Below are 21,893 nucleotides of genomic sequence, written 5' to 3' on the forward strand. Positions count from 1 at the left end.
TGTAGTTTGATAGTAATTTACAGCTGACATCATCCCTCTCGTAGAAAAAAGTTGAAACTAAGACAAGTATGTGGAGCTCAGTAGGGAAGGGGATGCATTAAATATATCGTCTGGAACACAAAACAATAAAAAATAAGTTTTTTTCTTATTTCCTGGAAAGATTACTTTGAGTCTACGAGGATGTGCACGACCCTGACGACATGGGATGGTTATATAAAAATGTAGCCCAGTGTTTTGTTTTCATTTTTTTTTTTTTTGTACAGAAAAAAGTCTCTTTCTCTCTTTCTTTCTTTCTTTTCTTTCTTCATTCAAGTAGGGGCAAATAAAAACCACTGATTATTTGTGCTACTCGTCAAGCGAACGTAAGCTACATGATGGATGTTTTTGAAAAAAGATATGAAGGTACAACATATTTCAAGAGGTATGATTTTTGAGAAAAAAAAATGTACAAGCTTAAACATTTCATATGAGACACACAAAAAAAGCAATAATAATAATAATAATAATAAAAATCATGACTACATTGCTAACTCACAATGCTGTGGTCTCTATATTCTTATGGAAAAACGTTCAAAAGAATCTAAAAATAACAAAGAAAATGAGTCACTCCATCTGAAATTCTCGTACATAAGAGGTCAGGAAGTTTCCTTTTTTCTTATCGTCACCACCGACCGATCCTTTCAGTTTTTGACTTGGAGGAATTTTTTTGGATAGCCGGCTAACTGGAGTAACCAGCATCCTGACATCAACAGAGTAAAGTAGCTGTTCTGATTAAAGGGGTGAACCCCGTTAGTGGGGCTTAAAATGATGTGTGTTTTTTTTTCTTTTTTTTGCGAACAGAGTATGGTGCTTTTAAAAACAGCCCCGACACAAACAGTCATCCTTAATGCTGCGGTAAAATATTGAAAAAGAGTTGCTGAAATGACCTGAAGAAAATGGAAAACAAAACAAAACAAAACAAATCAAAAAAACATACTGTACACCTTTTTTTTTTCTCCAGAGAGGTTAATTATCATTTGACAACAAAAGCAAGTACAGTAAAAATGGACAATGTACAAAACTGTGTTCAATGGCCTTTTGTTTTGAATTATTCAAGTAGATTTGATACAGTGAGATAAAAAGTTATGAGACACTCTGCCTGTGGAGGCCTACATGTCACCGCTGCAGTCTGGATGGATGGATAGACTGGGGTTGTTCACACGGTCACAGTCGCTTTCGTTTTCCCGTCGCCTACAGTAAGTCCACTGACACGGAGGGGGTCAAACGACGGTGTTTTAAAGGGGCGTTTCACTGAAAAAAAAAACGGCTCCACAGTGCCCAGTGCTTACTATAAGACAGGACTGCAGGATGTTATGAAGACATTATAGGCAGGAGCTGGACCCCGTATCGGAGGCGTTCCTGTGTTTCCAGTGTGGTCGGACACTGACCAGCAGTGAGCACGAAGCACCCAGGAACACCAGGGAGGGGGGGATGGGGGATGAGGAGAGGGCTGGCAGACATATCTGTGCAGCAACTGGTGTTAGAACAAAAATCCACAAACTGTCTCACATCTGCTTTGCGGATGTCGACCCTGAGGTAAATGTGCAGATTATGGATTAAGATGTGATTAACTAAACATGCTTGAGGGTGAGCTACTGAGATTCTTTTTTTTTTGTTTGTTGTTGTTGTTTACACTGCAAATCGAGTCAGAAATTGACCAAAAAGAAAAAGAAAAAGGTTGTGGATTGAAACCACGAAAAAAAAAGCCGCTCAACGGCAATTTTAAATTTTCCTTTTTCCAGAAACGGTAAATGTAAAAAAAAAAAAAAAAAGAAAGAAAGAAAGAAAAACCTCTCAGTGCTTCTTTTTCACCAAGAGCTGCTGATCAGTGGCATTCAAAGTGTCATCTTTGCAGCCTGGAAACTATTTTAGCATCTTTACAGAGGGTTGTGTTTTTTTAAGGAAACTACTGCGTTCGATCTAAAATAAGGGATGTTTTCTTTCTGGAGGATGTGACAGAGCTGATTCTTCACAACTTTAAAGAGAAGATGGCTGCTGCGAAGGGAACGGGGGGGACAAGGCCCGCCATTCATGAACCTACACCTGCCAGAACCGCCTCAGAAAAAAAGCCCTCGACGCTTCCAAAGGCAAAGTTGTTAGCATGCATATCGTGTGAAGCGCTGGGCCTGCAGAGGGGAGCGGTTCGAGGCTGACACATGCGATTCACGATGACGACCGTCTGGAGGGGGTCTGACGGGACCAGATACATGGATGAGACGGTTTCCGGCCGAGGCATTAAAAGAAAATGTAGGCATAACACAGACTGGCGGGGGCTGCAGCAGTTTTGATAGTGGTGCCCGTTTCCATGGAAGGTTTTACTGTGCCTTTTGCCTGACTTATTGAGGCATGTCTGTCTAGAAACACAAGTCAGCTTTCTCACGGGACATCTGAGCTTCACAGGCAGGACGACGTGAGGCTGGTGGAGCGCTGCACTTTGCTGATATGTTCGTTTTGGTTCGAATGTTTTTACAACAGTTTAAAAGCCCCCCCGTTTTTCTTTTTTTTCTGCGAGCGAGAAGTTTGAAAGCAGCTGTTTGAGTGAGTTTTTGGAGCAACATTTTTCCTTGGCATTGTGAAATTTTTGACTCTCCAGCAGTAGCAGTAGTAGTGGAGGATTTTCTCCCTGTGCTTAGGATGGTACATCCCACCCACGCTGCTAGCATCGTCTAGGTAGTACTGTTGTTCGTCTCTTTCTGTCTTATCACACAGGTTGAATCAAGCCACTAATTACAGCCATTTTTTTTTTCGCTCACGGTTTCTACAGTTGGAGGGAGGAAGGAGGAGGTGGGGGTGTCCGCGACTGGGTGTCTCCTCCTCTGTACTGCTCGACTCTTGATAAACCTCTCCTCTTTTATCAGGACCTGCCCTCTCTTGCCTGTCTATTGCAGATAGCTGCTTTGTTCGCTCGGTGATCCACGATGTCTCGGCCCAACCCCGGCTCTGCCCCGACACTCTCTGGCCTACATTTGACCCCCCCTGGAGTTGAGCAACCCTTACGCAATTTTGAGAGGCTCCACTCTCTGGCAGGACAGGTAGAGCCAGATGGGTGAGGCAGGACTCCCCCAGCAGTGGCATGTTTGCACTCCTCCTGCGGGCTGTGAATGGCTTCTTGTGGGATGCAGCTGTTTCCTCCAGGGAGGCCACAAAAGGCGAAAAGGCAAGGAGGAGGGAAGTGAGCCGGCTGTCTGGCTCTACCTGTGATACTGCCAAACACCAGCCCCAGGCCTTGATGAAGGGCGGCTTACAAGACTGAATAGAGAGCTTTCATTCACTCTTGTCTTTGGTACTTTTTCCTATGTGCTTGAGAGGAGAAGGATAAACATTGTTTCAACTAAAGTCCCTTTGTGTCCGTTTCGGCTGATGATACAGCGCTTTCTTTTTTTAAAAGAAAAACAGCTGCTTTGAAACTTAACTGTCTCTATTTAAAGAGTCGCGAGCTTCTTAGACAGGGTGTATTTATAAAACCTGTCGACCCAATATTATCCCGATCCTCCCCACAATGCAGATTTACACAGTATACGCTGCATACGGCCGTGTAATGAAACACATATTTCACCCAATGTCACAGCAACTGAATATTAGGGTTGCGGTGGAGGAACAGCTGTATTGTGTTTACTGAGGTGGGTTCTCTTCTTAAACACACAGCGTTTACATTACATATGAAACCCCCCCGGAACACCATGGGGGAACAGAGTCCTGTGTACGATTGACCGCGTGACCGCAGAGCGAGTTTCCCTCGAACGTGAAAACCAACAAATAAAAAAAAACAAAAAAAAAAAAAAACAACAGAGTGCAAATTGTGTTGAGTGTAAGGCTGCTATATATGTACTGTATGTTTCTCTCTCTTCACCATGTTCATTCTTTCAAGCTAACAAGGCCATCCCTGAGCAGGGCGTAAAATTCAACCCCCGTTGAATTTCAGAGTAAAGTGATGAGTATATTGTGCAGTCAATGTGAGTACTGTTAAAGTACTGTGGTATTACAGAAATAGCAACTGTCTTCAATCCTGAGGTGTGTGTGTGTGTGGCCCCTCTCCTCACCCATTAAAAAAAAAAAAACAGAGAAAAGCACCAAAAAAAAAAAAAAAAGCCATTTTGATAAGACTTGTCAGGGTGTCTGTTTTCTCTTCTTCTAAACCTTGTTTAGCTGACTGCGAACATACATTGGACAACTAGCCATGATCAGAAGCTAAAAAAATACAGACATATGGTACAGAATGTAAATATTGCCATCTGGGAAAGGCATTACCTTCTTTTAGGATCACACGAGTAATTGCACTACAATAAGCAGTTATGTACAGTATGGTACACCACAGCAAGCGCAGGAATAGCAAAGGGGCGGCGGGGAAGGAGTGGGGGCGGGGTTCTGACAACTGTGCAACACAAGTGTTATGACAGAAACACAGGCCTCCCAGGTCAGAGGCAGAAAGTGCGACAGGGTTTTCAGTTTAAGGCGAGTTGGCTGGGCTGAGGGTGGGGCTGAGGGTGGGGCTGGAGGCGTCCGAGCGGCTGTAGTCGCTGAGGGAGCTGGGACGTGTGGTGGCACCGCCGCCGCTGCTGCCGTGGGGCCTCTTCAGCATGCCAGGCTGGAAATCTGAGTGGCGCCGGGCGTGCTTCATCAGGTGGTCGCTGCGCATGAAGCGCTTGTCACAAAGCGGGCAGCCGAACTTCTTCTCCCCCGTGTGGGTGCGGTAGTGGCGGGCCAGCTCGTCGGAACGGGCGAATTTCTTACTGCAGTCGGGCCAGGTACATGGGAAAGGCCGTTCTCCTGAAACACACAGAGGGAAGGGGAGATGTTAAGTTTTTGTTTAGTTATGATTATTTACTTGCTGCTGACCATTACCTACATCATTTTGCACAGTTTTCCCATGAATCGCAAGTTTAAGCGCACACACACGTTTGGAGATAAATGTGTATTTGAATAAAAAGGTCAATGTGTTTTCAGGCCTTCCCGCCTGTCATGGTTTTTTTCTAAATTCAGATTGATATGAAAACCTACTTGCAGGGATGTGAAACCTGAGGTGCGGTGGAACTCAAAATAATCAGCGAACTTTACAGCTGCTGTTATTTTTTTAAGTAACATGCTTGTTGTGTGATATTTTTTTCAGGGCGCACTTTCATATCGATCCATGTCCAAACAGTCATCAACACGCACTAACTTTGACACATAAAAACAAAAGATTTCCAACTAACTAAGTCTCTGCAGGTTCATTTTACATGCAGCCTTGCTTCTAATTTCACCTTGTGGCCACTCACGGTATTGCAGCAAAAAAACTAACAGCAACAAAACTGTTGACAGGACAACTCAAACTGCAAACAAAGCCAATTCTGTCTTCTTCTATTATCGGTTTTTGATCAGTGGAGGATTTACATTTGAAAAACTTATGTGACATCATCACAGTGAGATGTCTATGAGCTCAGAACTGATGGGCGGGGCCAGTGGACGAAACACTACTGTGTGTATTTAGTGGGTTGTACGACCAGGATGTTATTCCAACATGTCAGCACCATGGTAACATGTCACGATCATAATATTACCATGATCTGAGACTTTGTACTGTCTTGGATTGTGGATATCAGTGTATCGTGATATGACATAAGTCGTTCTCTCTTTCTGGTTTTAAAGGCTGCAATCAACAAGACTGTTCTAATACTTTCCTTGATGCACTCATTATATTCACATTACTGATGATTATTTATTAAAATAATCTCATTATGTTAACATTTTGTCAAAGGACCAAGAGTCCCGCCTACATTATATTATATAAAAATTGTCTACAAATATTACAATAATTATTTAAAGGCCATATCACCCAGCTTTACACCTATGAAATGAATTGGAGTCAATGGCTCCTGAAACATTGGAACAACCCAATCAAAATTCAACTAAAAAAATGTAAAATTATAATCTTGTTGTGTTGTAGGACTGTTTCTAAATCACGTATAGCAAATAAAAACACTCTGATGGGAAATCTAGTGCCCGCTAAGCACCCGGTGGCTCATCAAAGTGAGAGATGTGACTCACTGTGACGGTTACAGGTTAACAAGTCATAAAAGCTGCCACGCACAGCTAACAAACATTTTTTTTTCATCCAGAAGACCCGGCCTGCAGAACAAGACCGTGCTGTTTTTTTTTGTACATAATAACCTCTGAGTCATCGGGGAGTAATAATGTCAAGGTTGTCTCTGGGTCTCATAGGCAGCCAAAGAAACTGTCTTCAAAACATTCAAAAATCGGGACAGAAAAAGGCCGTCGTGGGCCGAGGGAATTGGGGGTAAATCACCTAAAAATTGGCGCTGTGCTGGAGGAGCAGACACAGTTTAATTATCTAAGCTCCAGATGCTAATCAGGCTCACAATGGTTACCCAGCCCATTTTCCAACATGCAACTATCTGTGACTCGGCACATGGGAAATTACACCCTTCCCCCCTCCATCAGGCAATAAAAAAGTGGGCTTTGACACAAATCTAGTCAAAGCCAGATGGTACTATATATCTTGTGGTTTCCTTCCATTCTGATGTGGAAACAGTGTGCATGGAGCCTGAATGCAGCGCTCTGCATCTACTGCCCAACATGTCTAATACTGTACTCCGTTTAGTTCCATTTCAGTGAGTTTCTGCCTGACAATAGCCACATCCAGCATCTAAATTTACCAGCGTGACATTGCAGTACTATAGCGAAGGGCAGGAACGCATTCCTTTAATGTTATGGTTCTTTCCTGAGAAAAAGAAATAATCGTTCATCCTGCACAAGCCCATGCCAGGGATTTGAGGTATGAAAAGAAATAGATGGGGAGATGCGTGAATGTTTATAGGTGGCATGACAAATGAGCACATAAGAACGGGCCTGCCAAATGCTTTCCTTTGTTCTGCGGCTTCCCTCAGGGCCACAATGGAAACAGTGCTGTTCAGCATCAAACACTCCTAGGCTACCTGATGCCAGTGAGTCTCAAAAAACAAGAACTCTGTGCGCGACTAGTCTCGGTCCCTCCCCACCCCCCTATACTGCATGGTTACAAAACATGCAGACAGACAGAGCAAGTCTAGACAGCCCGGTCTGTGTTCCTGCCTCTGACGCCTCACCTCAGCTCCAGACAAAAATCAGTCAGCCCTGCCCACAACAGCTCCTGCGGGCTACTGCAGGGCTCAGTGTATGTAAACTCTGTAACTGACATATAGACATTTGCATGTGCACACAGACAAAACATCTACACTGTTCCCTGCAGGAGTTCACACACACAGAGAAACCATCCATCTGCCCTGCACGGAGTTACGAGTGGAAATTCATAGAAAGGAGGAGGCCACGGATGTTTGACCCCGTTACACATCCTGGATTACACCCCAGAGAAAAGGAGGCGGTTTAACTTTTTAAGGCACTAATCTCATTGAAGAGACTCGTGATAGTCTGATTTCATACCTTATTAGCTAGAGAAGCAGCCTGTGTTGCCACCTGGTACTGCAAACGGAGTTATTGGCTAAAAAGTGGAGCTAAGCTCTGCGGGCTGCTTAAGGCTCAATAACCAGCGTAACGGATCCAACAACATTAATATTTAACCAGACACCAGAGAGCCAGGCTGAGATATCCAGTCGAACTGCCCTGATACAGTAATGCAGTCATAGTGGAAGCATCAGGTATCCGACTCAACTCATCGAGACGCGTCAAATTATTTAGAGCTCCGTGACTTCTGAGAAAATGCAGGATAAACAGCCACGTCGGCCATTTTCACCTCGCGCTGCACTGCAGTTGGCATTTAGGTCACTGGTATGAAAAAAAAAAAAAAGCATGCTTTAATGTCAGCCTGAAAAGATTCACTTACATAAAGAAAACAAATGCAACGCCCCATTTCATTGTGTGCTTGTTTTGTAACATGAGGATTTCCATGAGGGCACGAGAAATCTTTCTGGAAACAATCAGGAGGTTTTAGGGGAACAAATTCCCTCATCCTGAGAGGAAATGATGATCGCCCGTGTGGCTGGAGGATGTCACTCTCCCTGAGATATTTCAATAGACTGCAGCTATTACTCAGCATCTCTCGCAAGAAGAAAGCTGCAAGCTACTCCCCTTACCCTGGCTCGTGTTCCCATCTAGCTCCAGTGCTGTCACAGCGGGGCGCCGTGGTGATCGTGACGCCGGGCCCCGCTGATTGGTTATCCCATCCCTGACAGCGTCTGCATCCAGGGAGTGGTTTGTCTTTCTCAGAATGCGTCGGTTGCAGAGGGTGAGAGCGGGGGGGCTTGTAATGAGGGAAGCTGTTCCCGCACGAACACAGTGACCCAGTTACCCGTTACGTGAGTTACATCATGCACACACAAACTGTACCTCTACTAAGCACTAGTGTCCCCCCTCCAAGGAGATGTGATTATGTCACAGGTACTCTTGTTATATAACTGTTCTCTCCGAGGCCACTGGGTCAGTAAATAAACAGCTCATCTCTGTTCCCCCCCCTTCTTCTCTCATTCATATCTAAGAAGCTCGGCTGCAGAAATGGTTAAGAGGAACGGAATCCGAGTCCGTCTCCCTGGTGTAAGAGATGCTTCTCACAAAAGAGGAGATCAAATCTCTTTTTTGACGTGAGCAGCAGCGGCGCAGGAACTCAACTCGGTCACCTGCTCCAACAGCAGCTACCAGCATTTCAAACAAGTGCAGATAACATTCCTAGTGTGTCCTCAGGCATGGGCCAAATTCACACAGTGTACAGCTGAAAATGTCCACGTGAGCCTGCCAAAAGAGAGCTAGAGTAAATAGCTCTGCAAGGTGGGGAGGGGAAAAAACACAGTTCCTGTGGATACATCAGAGATCACCTTGAAGTTACCTTTGCTCTGCCTGTGCGGTGAGAACCTGAACAGGAAATATCTTTTACAGAGCTCAGAACAAAAACAAGGTGCACGCTAAAAACCTGCGTGGACAAAGCATGAGAAGAGAAAGTAAAGCCGGAGTCAGACTGCAGGTCACAGCTCATTAGAGCTGGAGCTACCTCACTTCAGCGCTGGCTCAGTGGCACAGTCATCTTGGCAACACGAAATGAGAGGGGTACCACTAACTCCAGTGGTAGGGCTCAGTGCAATCCTGTAATTTGGTTGCGTGTTTACAACAGACTCTGACCCGTAACCAACCAGGAGCCGGCTACTCTGCCAGCAGACAACCATTCACAGGGTTTTAGGTAATACCAAAATGACTGACTGCACGGAGTCCTTCATAAGCATGAAACCGCTGGCGCAGACAGGGTTAACCTAACCAGCAGCTCCTACGACACGCACCATCACATGCCAAGAAGATATAAACACTAACATGTGTGTGCAAGAACAATGCATATACATTAAGGCGTTTGTGGCTCATCGTCTCTCGTTCACAAGGCAGCATATGCAGGCTTCGTTTGAGCAAAAATAACAACAAAGGCTCAGAAGGCTCTGCGGTCTGTAGGAAGGGAAAAAAAGGCACTGCTTGATTTGAAACACATCTGAGATCAGAGCAACTGTTTACGTGGCTATTTGTGTATGAAAAATTAACAGAGAAAATCGCTCACTCAAAACATGTTTTTCTGAGAGGCTTGGTTCAGAGTTTGTCGCACACACGAAACTCTGCAGGAGAGATGAAAAAAGGACCCTCGGGTGGGTCAGGTGCCCGTGACGAGGACAAGCTCGAGCCTGTCAGGAGAAAGCTAAGAAAAACATGCAGCATTTGATCTATTATCATCTTTTGTCTTTATTGAGAGGAAACCTTGCCTCGCCGTTGAATAGCCTACCTCCCCTTGTGGGCCTATAGCTGTCGGGTTGTGAACAATAGCAGCAGCCTCGCTCCCAGCAGGAGAGGCACTCCTGTAATGCATTTCAATCAGACAGCCTATGCGCACTAACCGTAACTCACTCTCCTCAAGTCTGCGCTGCACAGGGCGATTGACATTCACCTGGAGACATGAAGCGGGGTCAAGTGTGACCCGTCTGATTCCAGCACACACTCAGCCATACATTACTCCATCGCCTTAACTCTTTAAGGGGAAAAAGGCCGGGATGGCTCGCCTGCATCGACCAGCTCATCATATTTGCCTCAATTAGTTAGAGTGGGCACTCTCTTTCAGCCTTGAGTGCATGCTAAAACAACCTGCAGCCTTGGTGTGTTGCAGGCAGCCTCCTTATCTTAAACTCTGGTTAACTAAGGACGTTCGAGCAGCTGCAGCCTTTAGTGGGTGTTTACAGTTTAGAGAAGCAGGTGGGAGCAGGGATGCCCCATCATCCGTGACTCTCACTCATGCAGTACAATGCCAGCTCATTCCACTGATGGAGTCTTGACACTATAGCTCATATGAGACTGATGTGCCTCACTGACCAGCGCTGAACAAAGAGCCATAGCCCTGCTAGCTCCTGAGAGGCCCCGCGATAAGAGCAGATACAGGCTGGAGATAGTGCCAGCTGTCCAGTGTTATACCTGATACTCCGAGGGCGAGCCGGAGAGAAATATTTTCATGTCTCACAGAAAAATGATTATGCCTTCCTTCCCCCAAGACGCCACAAAAACACTCCTCATCTCGTGCTGAGGACCACACCCCCATGTGTCGTGGTCTGCCACAGTCTGATTTATCAGGCTGAGAAAGGGGACACACCTTACATACCGTAGGGAACATAAACAGCCAGCTAGAGACACAACACTCCCTCTGACATTAGCTCCACAGTAATCTTCAGCCATCCCTCCCTTCTTCAAGCTGAACTTGGAAAAAACAACACAGTGGACACAGTCAGAGTCTAACTCTTTAGATAGGACCCTGTGAGTGCCGGGCTGACAGGGGTGTACTCCACTGCATAGGTCACAGCCCTTCAAACGTTAATCAGATTAGCTGCAGATGCAGCTGAATATATGACCTACATCAATGGAGGGCATTGACAGTGAATATCCCAGTATCTAACCCCACCCCCACCCTGCCGCACTGTATATTCCTCGGCTTTGTACTGCAGATCCCTCCCTTGCATGCGAGATGTGGTTTTTCACAGTGTTCCACAGGTCTGTATCCCTCTCTTCCTGCCGCCGGTAATCAACACCACGCCACAAGCCGTGGCCGGGCTCGGCCTTGCAACACAACACGCTCGAGCACCTATTTTGCTTTGCAAGCTGGATATGGGTGGGAGGGACTGCTGGGAGAATACACAGAGCAGCTTTTATAGAAGTACTCCAGAGCTAACTAAAGAATACATGAGCCCTGTGGGCCACTGAAAGCGACGTGGAACTGCTTGACAGGGGCCTTCAGTGTCCACCATGCATGCTTGGCTGCTTAATCACAGTTAAATCAGGTTTATATTCCTACATGAGCGAGGAACCGTCAGCTTTACATGTGCACATATAGGAGAGCATATGGGCAGCACGTGCACCAGCACACGCCTCAGAGATATCTCTCGTCGGGCAGCAGAGGATTAGAACAGGCAAGATGGCGGCACCACTTTGGTTTTATTTACATCCCGTGGATCAAGTAGATTTAACTAATACCTTGTTTCCATACGACACATACTGCACTGTAAACGTGGCCTTCATGAGCCAACCAGATTTCATTCAACAGAGCTGCTTTTAGGAAAAAAAAGTCTAATGTCAGAAGACAACACGAGAGTTTGTGCATCAGTAAATTATGACAAGATTAAGAGTCTGCAGCCATGCTCACTGCTCTGTGTGGCTGTAGTTAGCCACATTGGTGCTTTCAGCTATTTGCCAATGTAGACGTGCTAACAATGACAATAAGGGCTGGACAATATATACAATTTATATCATTATCATGATATAAGGCTATATACTATCTGGCTATATACTACTGTTTGGGTGCAGTTATATGGCAATATGGCATAGGTATTGTCTTACTGCTGATTATTTATCAAAAATCTGATTGTGCTAATGTTTTGTGAAATTACAGATATTGTCACAATATTAATATTGAGGTATCTGGTCAAAAATACTGTGATTTGATGCTTAATCACAGCAATAATTAAGTGCTTTTGATGACATTTATAGTGTATCACGATATAGCTATATAGATAATTTAAGGCCTTACAGCCCAGTGATATTATTGACATGCAGATGTTCAGGTTAGTATGCTTACATTGCTAATTACCACTAATTACATAGTATGGTTAAGAATGCAAAAGATCACAAAATTCACAGTGTGAATTGTGATACACATCCAATCAGTTTTTTCAGATGAGCAAAAAGAATGTCTTCTAAATCACAGAAGACTTCTATCATGTACATGTTTTCACTGCAACTCTGCATCGAGATTTCAGTTATTAATACTTGAAACATATTGGTGGTAGTATTTACATTGTGACGGCTACATTTTGGCATTAATATGCTGTTCACATGTGTGCCGAACCAGGAGGTACAATCCATAGCTTACAGTGGCTGCGTTCTATCACAATCCTACTTGAGGCTGATGTGAATTTCTCTAGTTTTAGAAGTATTGTTGACCTCCTGCGGGCACTGGATGTAAAGGGGATCGAATAAGTTATTCCGCTTCATCCAGAAAGGAACATGTACTGAATTTCTGTACCAAACACTGTGGCACACTGTTGGGACACTCTCACTCAAAACCACAAATGTCACCCTCATAGTGACCGACAGAGTCATTAGGATTCACCATCTGGGAATCATGAATGTCTGTACAAAATTCCGTGGTAATCCATCACAAAGTTGTTGAGATATTCCAGCCTGACATACACAGTGCTGGCATGGCTAAAAACACAACATCTGTAATGTCACCAGAATGGGAGCAAATGGAAAACTGCTGAGCGTCTCCTGACTGAAGAGTCATCGTTTTATTAGCCATCAGGAGAAATATGGCTCATCTGGGTGGGATGCTGGAAATCCTGCCGTGGGGCAGGTAGACAGACTGACCTCTTGTGCCCCAGTGGAGTTTTTACCCAATGCGGTGCCAAGGTCAGTCTTAGCAAGAGCAGGAAAACCCCATCTCCACCCTGCTACCTCATCACCAGCCACACAGGAACACTGTGCACTCTGTGTAGCAGTGCAGCCAAATATAAAACCACTGGCAAGGATGCAGCATATATAATCAGAGACTCCTGCTTCTTTTTTCCATGTGGAATTTGGGATAATTTCACGTTTAAAAAACTGTCATTAACCACAGTTATTCGGCTGAAAATAGAAAGCATGCATGAATAACTGGGTCTATATGGCAGTGGAACTGTGCTGCCAGGTGGTGCCACTTAATTTTTAGGACAGGGATTTACAGTCATCTCGCAGTATTAGACGTACCCCCAGTCGAACACAAAAGAAATCCAGACAAAACATCAAACCAACTGTAAAATATGTCATTAGGCTCTTTGTCTATGAGAAACATTGACCCTGTTCCTCCTGGTGATTGCAATAGCTTTCGAATGGACAAGATGACAAGATGGCCTTTTGTGAGGCCCAGCTGTGGGGGGCACAAGAGGCCCGGGCTGTTCTTTCAGAAGGAGACATGACTTGTAATGAGTTTGTCAGGGGCCATCTCTCCTTTGGACATGGCAGTCTGCATGACATGAACAGAGCAGAGTAATGAGGCTTCACAGAGAACACCATGTACTCCAGGACCACAAGACACCTCTTGGGAAAGTGGGCCTTCATCGTTAGAGTCGGTTATGCAGCTTAAGACAAAGAGGTGAAAAAAGCCGGATTTCTAAGGAAATCCTTAGAAAGAATCAGACGCACTTTCTTTTATACAGACTTCATTTGTTCCATTATGAACAGAGTTTGTCTGTACATCTGTGTTACTGCATTTTCCATACTGCTGGATAAGTATATGTGTTGGGGGGGGAGCCCCACCTCCCACACCGGGACATCAGACAAAAGCTGTCTGGTAACCTAAGACCCCTAAACTGTGCAGGATTCCTCACCATCAAACTCAATGCAGTATAATGAGCAATTTAAATTCAGCGCGTACTCTCATGTCTGCTACATCCCTGTGTCGGGGAAGACAACTGTGCATTGAGAAGAGACCTAAAATAAACCCTGCGTCTCCACTTGAGGGACCAGGAACTTTCTAATGCCTTTAAAGCATCAAGAGGTCCCAGATACTTGAAATAATCCAAAGAAATTCACTCTGGGCAGTTTTTCCTGCGTAGTTTCCAATGAAAACTCTTCATAGAAAGGTCTTGATCACATTGTTTCCTGAATTACTGCTGATAAAATGTATGTTGTGTTAATGCTTTGATCACAGCAACTGAACTTTATTACAAGTATCATTACATGAGAGTGCAGAAGTCGTGCTAATAAAAAAAAAAAAATTACATCCTCAAGTGCAATATTGTGATTATAAAATGGTAAACAACTAATCAAATTGTATTCATTCAGTATTTGCTCTGGAAATCTAAAAACAAAGTGTTTTGCTGGTGTCATCTGCGTTTCCCTGAAAAAAAATCACAGGGTCCGACTAATAACTGGAAAACAAATCAGTCACATCGGTAGACATTTGTAATGAAATCTGCTCCAGCAAGTAATCCGACCCTTAGTAACAACCTAGCAACGGAGATGTAGTCCCTGTTGAGTCAGCCAGCCAACCTGAGCTAGCACTAATGCTTCCTAAGGATCATGGGATTTCCCAAACTGAATAAATACCACATATATAAACCTGCTGTTTTGAGATATCTGCTGGGAAAGAAAAAATAAATTCTGCGGACAGATTTAGCTACGAGCTACATCCGTGCTAGCAGCGCTGTGTCGGGGACACGTGAAATGTCGTCCCTGTTATATCAGCCAGCCAACTTGAGCTAATGCTAATGCTTCGTAAAGATTGCGAGATTTCTCAAACTGAATCAATACCACTTGACAGTAAAACGACTTATTTTATGAGGGTTTGCTCAAAGGAATGTAGCCGCTGTTTGTTTTTACCCGCTTGATTCACATTGTAAGCTTACGGGAAAAGTCTTTCTTGGCCCCAGTGCATCACGTGACGTTGTAGTTACACAGTTTGGCCACTAATGTCAATAGGCTTCAAAGTCTGGTGCCTGTACTAGGAGCTCGATCTGATCACATCCTCTAACCAGTCCCTCTTGGAGAAGTTTCGTTGCTGCGCTCACCGATTTCTGTGAATTCGGCAGGACCTTGAGTTTTTGTCTTATCACAGCAACTTCTGTGCAAGTCTGACCAATCATGACGCTGTGTTTGGACAAAACTGCAAGGTCGAGCAGAATTCACAGTGATCAGGACTTCCTTGGGGAACTACGTAACGTCTGGTTAATCCAGCCATTAAGACTGCCTGATGAGAACTTCTTGTTGCATAAACACCTCTGTTGTACTGAAGCAAAGGAGACCAACTTCTTAAAACCTCGACAAAAGAAGCTGAAACTATCTTCATGGCTCAGTTGTATGCAAATCGGGGTGTCTGACACTTCACATTGCTTCAATAGTTTGCAAAAGAAAAGTATGGAGATATTGCATTTAATTTGTTTTTGGAAACTCGCTTGACTATAGTTACTCTTTTATGGCTTAAAATAAAATATTCTGACGCCTCGCACAAGACATGACTACCGAGTGAAGTTCATTTTGAGCTGGTAATGGGATTGATTTCTCTGCGTGCCGTAGACATTTCATGAGAAATACAATGTAGCTCAGGTTTCAGCTCCTCTTGTGCTCTGAGAAATCACACACCAGGATTGCAGAAGCTGGGATGATGAGGCTTTGGGCGTTACAGAAGTCAAGTGAGGACGCCTTGTGCCTGGGCTCTTTGTTCAGTGTCTATAACAGTGTTTTCCCCCCTCAATTAGATAGCGGTGTTTGGCCGCGGCTGACTGTGCTGGAATCCATTCTCTCCTGACTCTGCTAGTCGGGGCTGGAGGGAAGCACACTGCCAGAGTCTGGCTCTGTGAAAGCACTGCAAGGCTGAGGCAGCCCGCCTGAACTCAGATGACCCACATTCTGGGACTATCCAATCAAATAAGCAGAAAGAGTCATTATTATCAGAATTTATGGGACACAAACCAATCGTCAAAGCCAGACGCGGGAGCATATCTAAACAGAAAGGCAGGCGAAAGGAAACTCTTAATAGGCATAGAGACAAGGGCAGGGCTAATACGGAGCAATAAAGCCGCTCTAAAAACACATGGTCTGGGGCTGAAGGGAAGCACACGGAGGGCTGGAGGCTGGCTCTCTGCGAGCGCTGCTGCAAACCTGGCCGAGACATGAGATGACTCACGTTCTGTGAGCGGCCGTCCAATGAAACAAGCAGAAATCGGTTCTCATTATCAGAAATTATAGGACACAAACCAATCAGAGAGCCAGACACGGGAATGTATCCCCCCAAAAAGAAAAGGAAAGAGACAAGGGCAGGGCTGATTGACAGGAATAAAACTGCACTGAAATAAACACAGGAGGAAGCGATTTAACTAATGATACTGGATCATTATAGACCCTTATTTTATGCACATGCAGGAGCCAAATCAGGGCTACGATCTCGACACTGCAGTCAGCTTAACCCGGCTGCAGCTGATGGATGGGCGTGTATGACATTTTCAAGAAGCATGATTAAAATACAACGCCAGTACAGGAGCATCCGCAATCTACGAGGACAAGTCACCCTATATTTATCTATGGTTGTGTTTGCTTGTGTGACATATGGCATCCATTTGAGAAAACGCCTCTGAAGCATAGGTGATGTGAGGACACAAACACCAATCACAGAGCCAGATGGGGGGGGGAGTGTATCTTAGGACAAAGGCAGCAGAAAAGGAAAAAGCTTAGCAGGCAGCGAGATGAGATTCTACCCTCTCTGCTCAGACGGATCAGATTTTTTAAAACCCCAAGACAAAACGAGGGGAGATGAGTTGTGCAGAGAGAAGTGAACTCTGTGTGTTTCCTCTCACACGCTTTGTCGCTGTGAATTTTTCTATATGACTCAAATGTGGGTCAAGTTCACACGAGGCGTGTTTTTCTTTTTCTTCTCATGCTATCCAGAGAGATTTATGTTTGTTTCTGTGCTGTCAGGGCCGATGTGTGTGTGTGTGAAGTGTGCATGTGAAGTGTGTTGCAGCAGCAGCAGCAGCAGCGGCGGCAGCAGCACACAGAGCTGAGGAGGCTCCTCTTGAGTCGTGGCTCAGCTAGCTGAGTCTGTTGCTGGCCAGATCAGCTGGCGGTCTGTCTAGCGGGGGTGTGGCACATCACAACAAAGGGCTTTGGGCAGACAGGCGACTGCACAGCTCTTATCAACCCCCCAATTTGAGTCCATCTACATCTTCCCCCCACCACCACCACCACCTCTCTGCCTCTCTCTGTAGCCTATCCTGCGGAATGCAAAGAGCAAACACAAGAGGTATGGTCCTTGAGGAAAGTCAAACGTTATCACGCCGCTGCTGATCTGCAGTGTGATTGGGGCTGATCTCCAAAACTTTTCTGTGCATGCCCACGTCTTATTCTGTGACATGCTGAATCTCCTTTTTATTTTTATTGTTTATTTCCCTCTCCCCTTCCTCCCTTCCTTCCTTCCTCACCGACTTGTTATTTAACGTGACAGGCTGGGAACTCAGATCTGTGTCAATTTTTCTTTCCTGCGTTTTGCACACTGCAGTTTCGCTTTGCACACACTGTCCAATGCAGGGGAGGATGAGGAGGATGATGATGATGATGATGATGATGAGGGGGAGGAGGGGGGTTGCAAAGCAAGAGGGAAAAGCAGTGACAAAGCTCGGAGACTTTGAGTGGGAGTGGCACTATTCTCGACTCCCCTCCCCTCCCCAACCCGAAATTAAAAGGACATTTCGCAAAAAAAAAAAAAAAAAAAGTTCACACAACTTAAGAGGAACAATGCGATCATTAAAGCAAAGCTAGGACTCTGGCTTCCATTGTACCGCTTGTGAAGGATTAACAACAACAACAATAATAATAATAATAATAATAATAATCATTTTAAAAAAAAGGTGGATCCGTGAATATTTACGCACGCACCTCCTGCTGAACAAACGCCGGACTGACTTGTCAAGAGAGACCGACGCTTATCTGTATCTTAATTTCCTTTTTATTCCCACACAGCCAAATGCAACACAGCAGCAACAAACACCACAACAGTCGCATCCAATCACAAACTGACCTGTGTGTGTCCTTAGGTGGGCTTTGAGGTGGGATGATTTGCCATAAACTTTTTCACAACCTGAATAGTGGCATTTGTGCTTTTTCTGAGGCGACTCTTGCTCAGTCCGACCCCGCGATCTTTTGCCTCTTTGTTTGAGCGCAGGATCGGAGATGGTGGTAGGTGTGGCAGAGTTTCCATCATCTCTGAGGCTCGGCGTGCTCTCGTCCTTTATTTTTGCCTGCTCGGCAACATTGTTGGGAGTCTGCTGCTGGTTAAAATCCGCCAGGATCCGCGCCACCACGAAGAGAGAGGAGTTGTCCTTCACCAGGGGCTCTTTGATTTCCTCCCCGTTCCTGGAGGAGGACGGGATCTCTGGTTTAATCTCCCTATTCCCTTTAGGAGCGTGGACAACTGCACGACTGGACATTGAAACAAGGCACTCCGCTGCAAAGTGATCCATTTTGTCTTTGAAACAGCCCCCTCTGCTTCTTGATGACATTCAAAAAATAAAATAGAAAATAAAAATAAAAACGATGGCGTGTGAGGGGAAAAAAGAAAAAGTACTTGTTCCGTGGTTCCCTTTGTGTGGTGGTGGTGGTGAGAGGAGGAAGAGGAGGAGGAGGAGGTCGTTCTCATCAGAGAGAACTGACTTTATGATCTTACCCGGCTTTATCCAATATCATCAACATCCTGTGAGAAGAAACGCCTCGGACAAAAAAACGCAGACAAGCCCCCTCAGAGAGAGAGAGGGAGAGAGAGACAGAGGGAGAGAGAGAGAGGAGATAGAGAAACCAAAAAAAAAAAAAAAAGAGAAGAAGCCAATGTCTTTTTTGTTGTTGTTTTGTTGTTGTTGTTTTCAGTGCAACGACGCTGGGAACAGGACCTCCAGAAACTTGGTTGTGTTAACTCCCATCGCGGCCACACAAACACTCTCCGGCATAGTGAGCGTGTCTCCGGAGCGCCTGTTCCTGCTGGTTGTATCCATGCTGGGGGCGTGTCGACCGGCAGCGCTCGGCGAGCCTCGTCAGAGCAGCCGCTCTCGTTCATTGGGCGCCGCGTGTCCCTGAATGCACCGAGCAGCACGACTTTCCTGCAAGTTTCACCTCAGGTTGCCTCTGTGCATCTAGATGATGTAGGCTAGCTCACGGGGGTGGCACGAGCAACTGCGGAGACGTTTCTTTTGGGGGGGGGGGGGGAGAGCGCCGTGCACATGAAGTAAGGCTGGTGGGTGGTGGAGGGGTGGAGGGTGTTTCTGCAGCATCCTGCTCCATCTGCATGCAATATAGGACACTTTGATCCTTTTTGATGGTGAGATGTGCTCAGTGTGCATTGGATGACGTCGTTTAGGGTCGCAACCGACTGTTTGTTTGTTGTTTTTGGCCCGATTAGTCGATTAGTCGTCAGGGAAATGTGTTTTTTTTTAATAGATTTACAGTCAATGATATGAAACAGGTTAGAGCTACAAATCATCACATTGGGGGAAAAAAACCTAAATCAGAGAAAGTTTTAGCGTTTTTTGCTAGAAATATTTCTGTTATTATTACACTGAGCCAGCGTCTTGTTATCGGAAGGTCACTGGTTCGTTGGTCCGAAATGTCCTTGGGCAAGATGCTGAGCCCCAAACTGCTCCTGATGTGCTGGTTGGCACCTTGCATGCCAGCCATCAGTGTATGAATGTATGACAAAAAGCGTCTGATAAATGTAAATGCATTAGTCAATAATCAAAATACAGCTGCAGATTGATTTTTCTCTGATCCACTGACTGATCGACTGAATTGTTTCAGTCCTACAATTGGTAAAAACAAGCAAATTACAAACAGCTGTGCTCAATACAGATGTAGCTGATGGGAAACCAGTGCTGAAGTATAAAATGGATATTTCGTTTTTTATATAACCTGGGCTCAGTTTCCCTCATGAGACTTTATTTCGGGAAACACTTTGTATAGTAGTGAACAGAGTGAGTTGAATTGAGCCATGAATCACACGTATGATGTCCAATCATTTTCAAAAGGTACATTTTCAACTTGCCAAATTTGTAGATTGCCATGAACTGATGAAACATAAGACCATGAAAATACGTAATTTTAAATACGCGTTAGTGACGTTGTCTCACTGATCGTTACCAAAATCCATAACCTGCACCTCACAGAGCTGGTCCTGTATGTTAGCGGCTCACAGAACTGACAATCCTTCCATTCACATGACTGCTGTCGTCAGTATGAACAGATTTAATGTGATTTTCATCTTTTTCAGTATCTTTTCTGTGCAGAGTTGGCGGCCATGTTGGTGTTGTTGGTCTTTAATTACAACAAACTGCGACATCATACATCATATGAGTAGTTTATGGCACAGTTTAAATGGAATCAAAACAACTTTTTTGCCTTTATCCATTCACTACCATACAAGGTTTTTCCAAAATAAGGTTGCATGGGGGAAACCGGAAGGGGCGTGGCTTCACCTCTCTACATTTATTTATACTCCGGGCTGCAACATAATCCATAGGGGCGCCTCCGACCATCAAAGTTACCTCCACCGAAAGAGCTAGTTTTTTTGTCAGTCACAGGTCGAGGGTGTTATTTTTAGTGACTGACATCATTACAGAAACGATACCTACGGAGACAGAACCTTTTTGTGAGCGGAAACACAGAATCACTCAAAGAGAAGTCTCGCTCTGAAATCTTTATAGATTTATACAACATACGGTGCACTTCCAGTGGAGTGAATGTGATCAGGTGCCCTGTAGGGTGCCTCTATAATAGACAAAACACAAGCAGTGACATATAGTCTTCCCTGCATGCTAGGAGTGTAGTTGGCCCCTATGTCTGTGACTCCAAATGGTTAAACAGTTCATCGTCGGCTCAGCCTCACATCCTGTCAGTCCACCATGTTGGTGTCACAGTTTGCCTCACCTAGGTGTAAAAGCACACTTGTGTATGTAGGTGCACTCCCAAACATAGCATAAAAAGGAGGAAGTTAGGGTGGTGGAGTAGGTCAAACAATGGACTTTAACCCAGTAGACTGCTGTTTGTGTCCAAAAGTGAAACCAAGAGTCACTTATTTTAACTGGTGAACATCCTGTCAGTTAACTTACGTAACACGCTCAATTTACATCACGTAACATGATCCTCTCCTCAGCCCAGACAAGTGGTTTCAGCACCAAAACCAAACTGTGACCTTGAGCTGAAAAGTTTCTCAGCAAGCTCGAGTTAGAAAGTCACAGAGCTAACTTCTCCGTGTAATGAAAACTCATACATTTCAAGCCAATTTCAGGCAAATCTTGACACTTACACGGTGGATGTCGGGTCTATTACATGCTTTGGCTTTTAATACTTCCCAGGCAAGTTTTTAGCATAGAGGTGTGGTCCATCAACATTAAATCTCAGTTATATAATTAAACAAGCTTAATCTTAACCAGGGTTTGGAAATATGTCACCATAAATGCACCATTAATTTCTGTGCGCCGGTGCCCTTTTTATATTTTTTCTGCCCATGCCTCTCGGACAGCCTGATGTGTGCCACTGAGATGACGCGGATCTCAATAAAAAGCCGTCGTGCAATATCGAATTCTCCTGTTACACATAATCCAATCCCGAATGGAGAAATGATAATGAAAAGCACACAAGTCAGACTGGAACAGTAACTGTTCTGAGGCGAGTGAGTTGTCTACTCTGCAAAATGGGCTGCAGTTCATCATCGACAGGATGTCTGTGATACTTTGAATATTATTGTGTCACCTTCTTGGAGCCATCAGCACACTCTGGGGCCTCTCGCCAGCGAGACAGTGAACCGGCAGAGTGCTCAAACGCTTCGAACTGCCAAATTATTG

At 44.9% G+C, this 21,893-nt stretch overlaps 1 protein-coding gene across 1 annotated transcript; it reads right to left on the reverse strand.

Annotated features, from left to right (window-relative positions):
- Nucleotides 1-230: 230 nt before the first annotated feature.
- On the reverse strand, nt 231-19,104 carry klf13 (Kruppel like factor 13). The gene is made up of 2 exons (XM_030425605.1): nt 18,086-19,104; nt 231-4,806 (listed from the first exon to the last, which is right to left on the reverse strand). The coding sequence occupies exons 1-2, from the start codon at nt 18,564-18,566 to the stop codon at nt 4,487-4,489; spliced, it is 801 nt and encodes a 266-aa protein (XP_030281465.1). The 5' UTR covers nt 18,567-19,104; the 3' UTR covers nt 231-4,486.
- Between the last annotated feature and the right edge of the window lie 2,789 nt (nt 19,105-21,893).

This window comes from Sparus aurata, chromosome 8 (genome assembly GCF_900880675.1).
Source record: "Sparus aurata chromosome 8, fSpaAur1.1, whole genome shotgun sequence".
Taxonomy (NCBI): Eukaryota; Metazoa; Chordata; class Actinopteri; order Spariformes; family Sparidae; genus Sparus; species Sparus aurata.

Excerpts from the sequence above, each read along its gene's own strand:
- klf13 (XM_030425605.1), bottom strand. The coding sequence starts at position 18,566 with ATGTCATCAAGAAGCAGAGGGGGCTGTTTCAAAGACAAAATGGATCAC. Across the intron at positions 4,807-18,085 it reads CCACCTAAGGACACACACAG|GAGAACGGCCTTTCCCATGT; the intron begins GTCAGTTTGTGA and ends TGTGTGTTTCAG.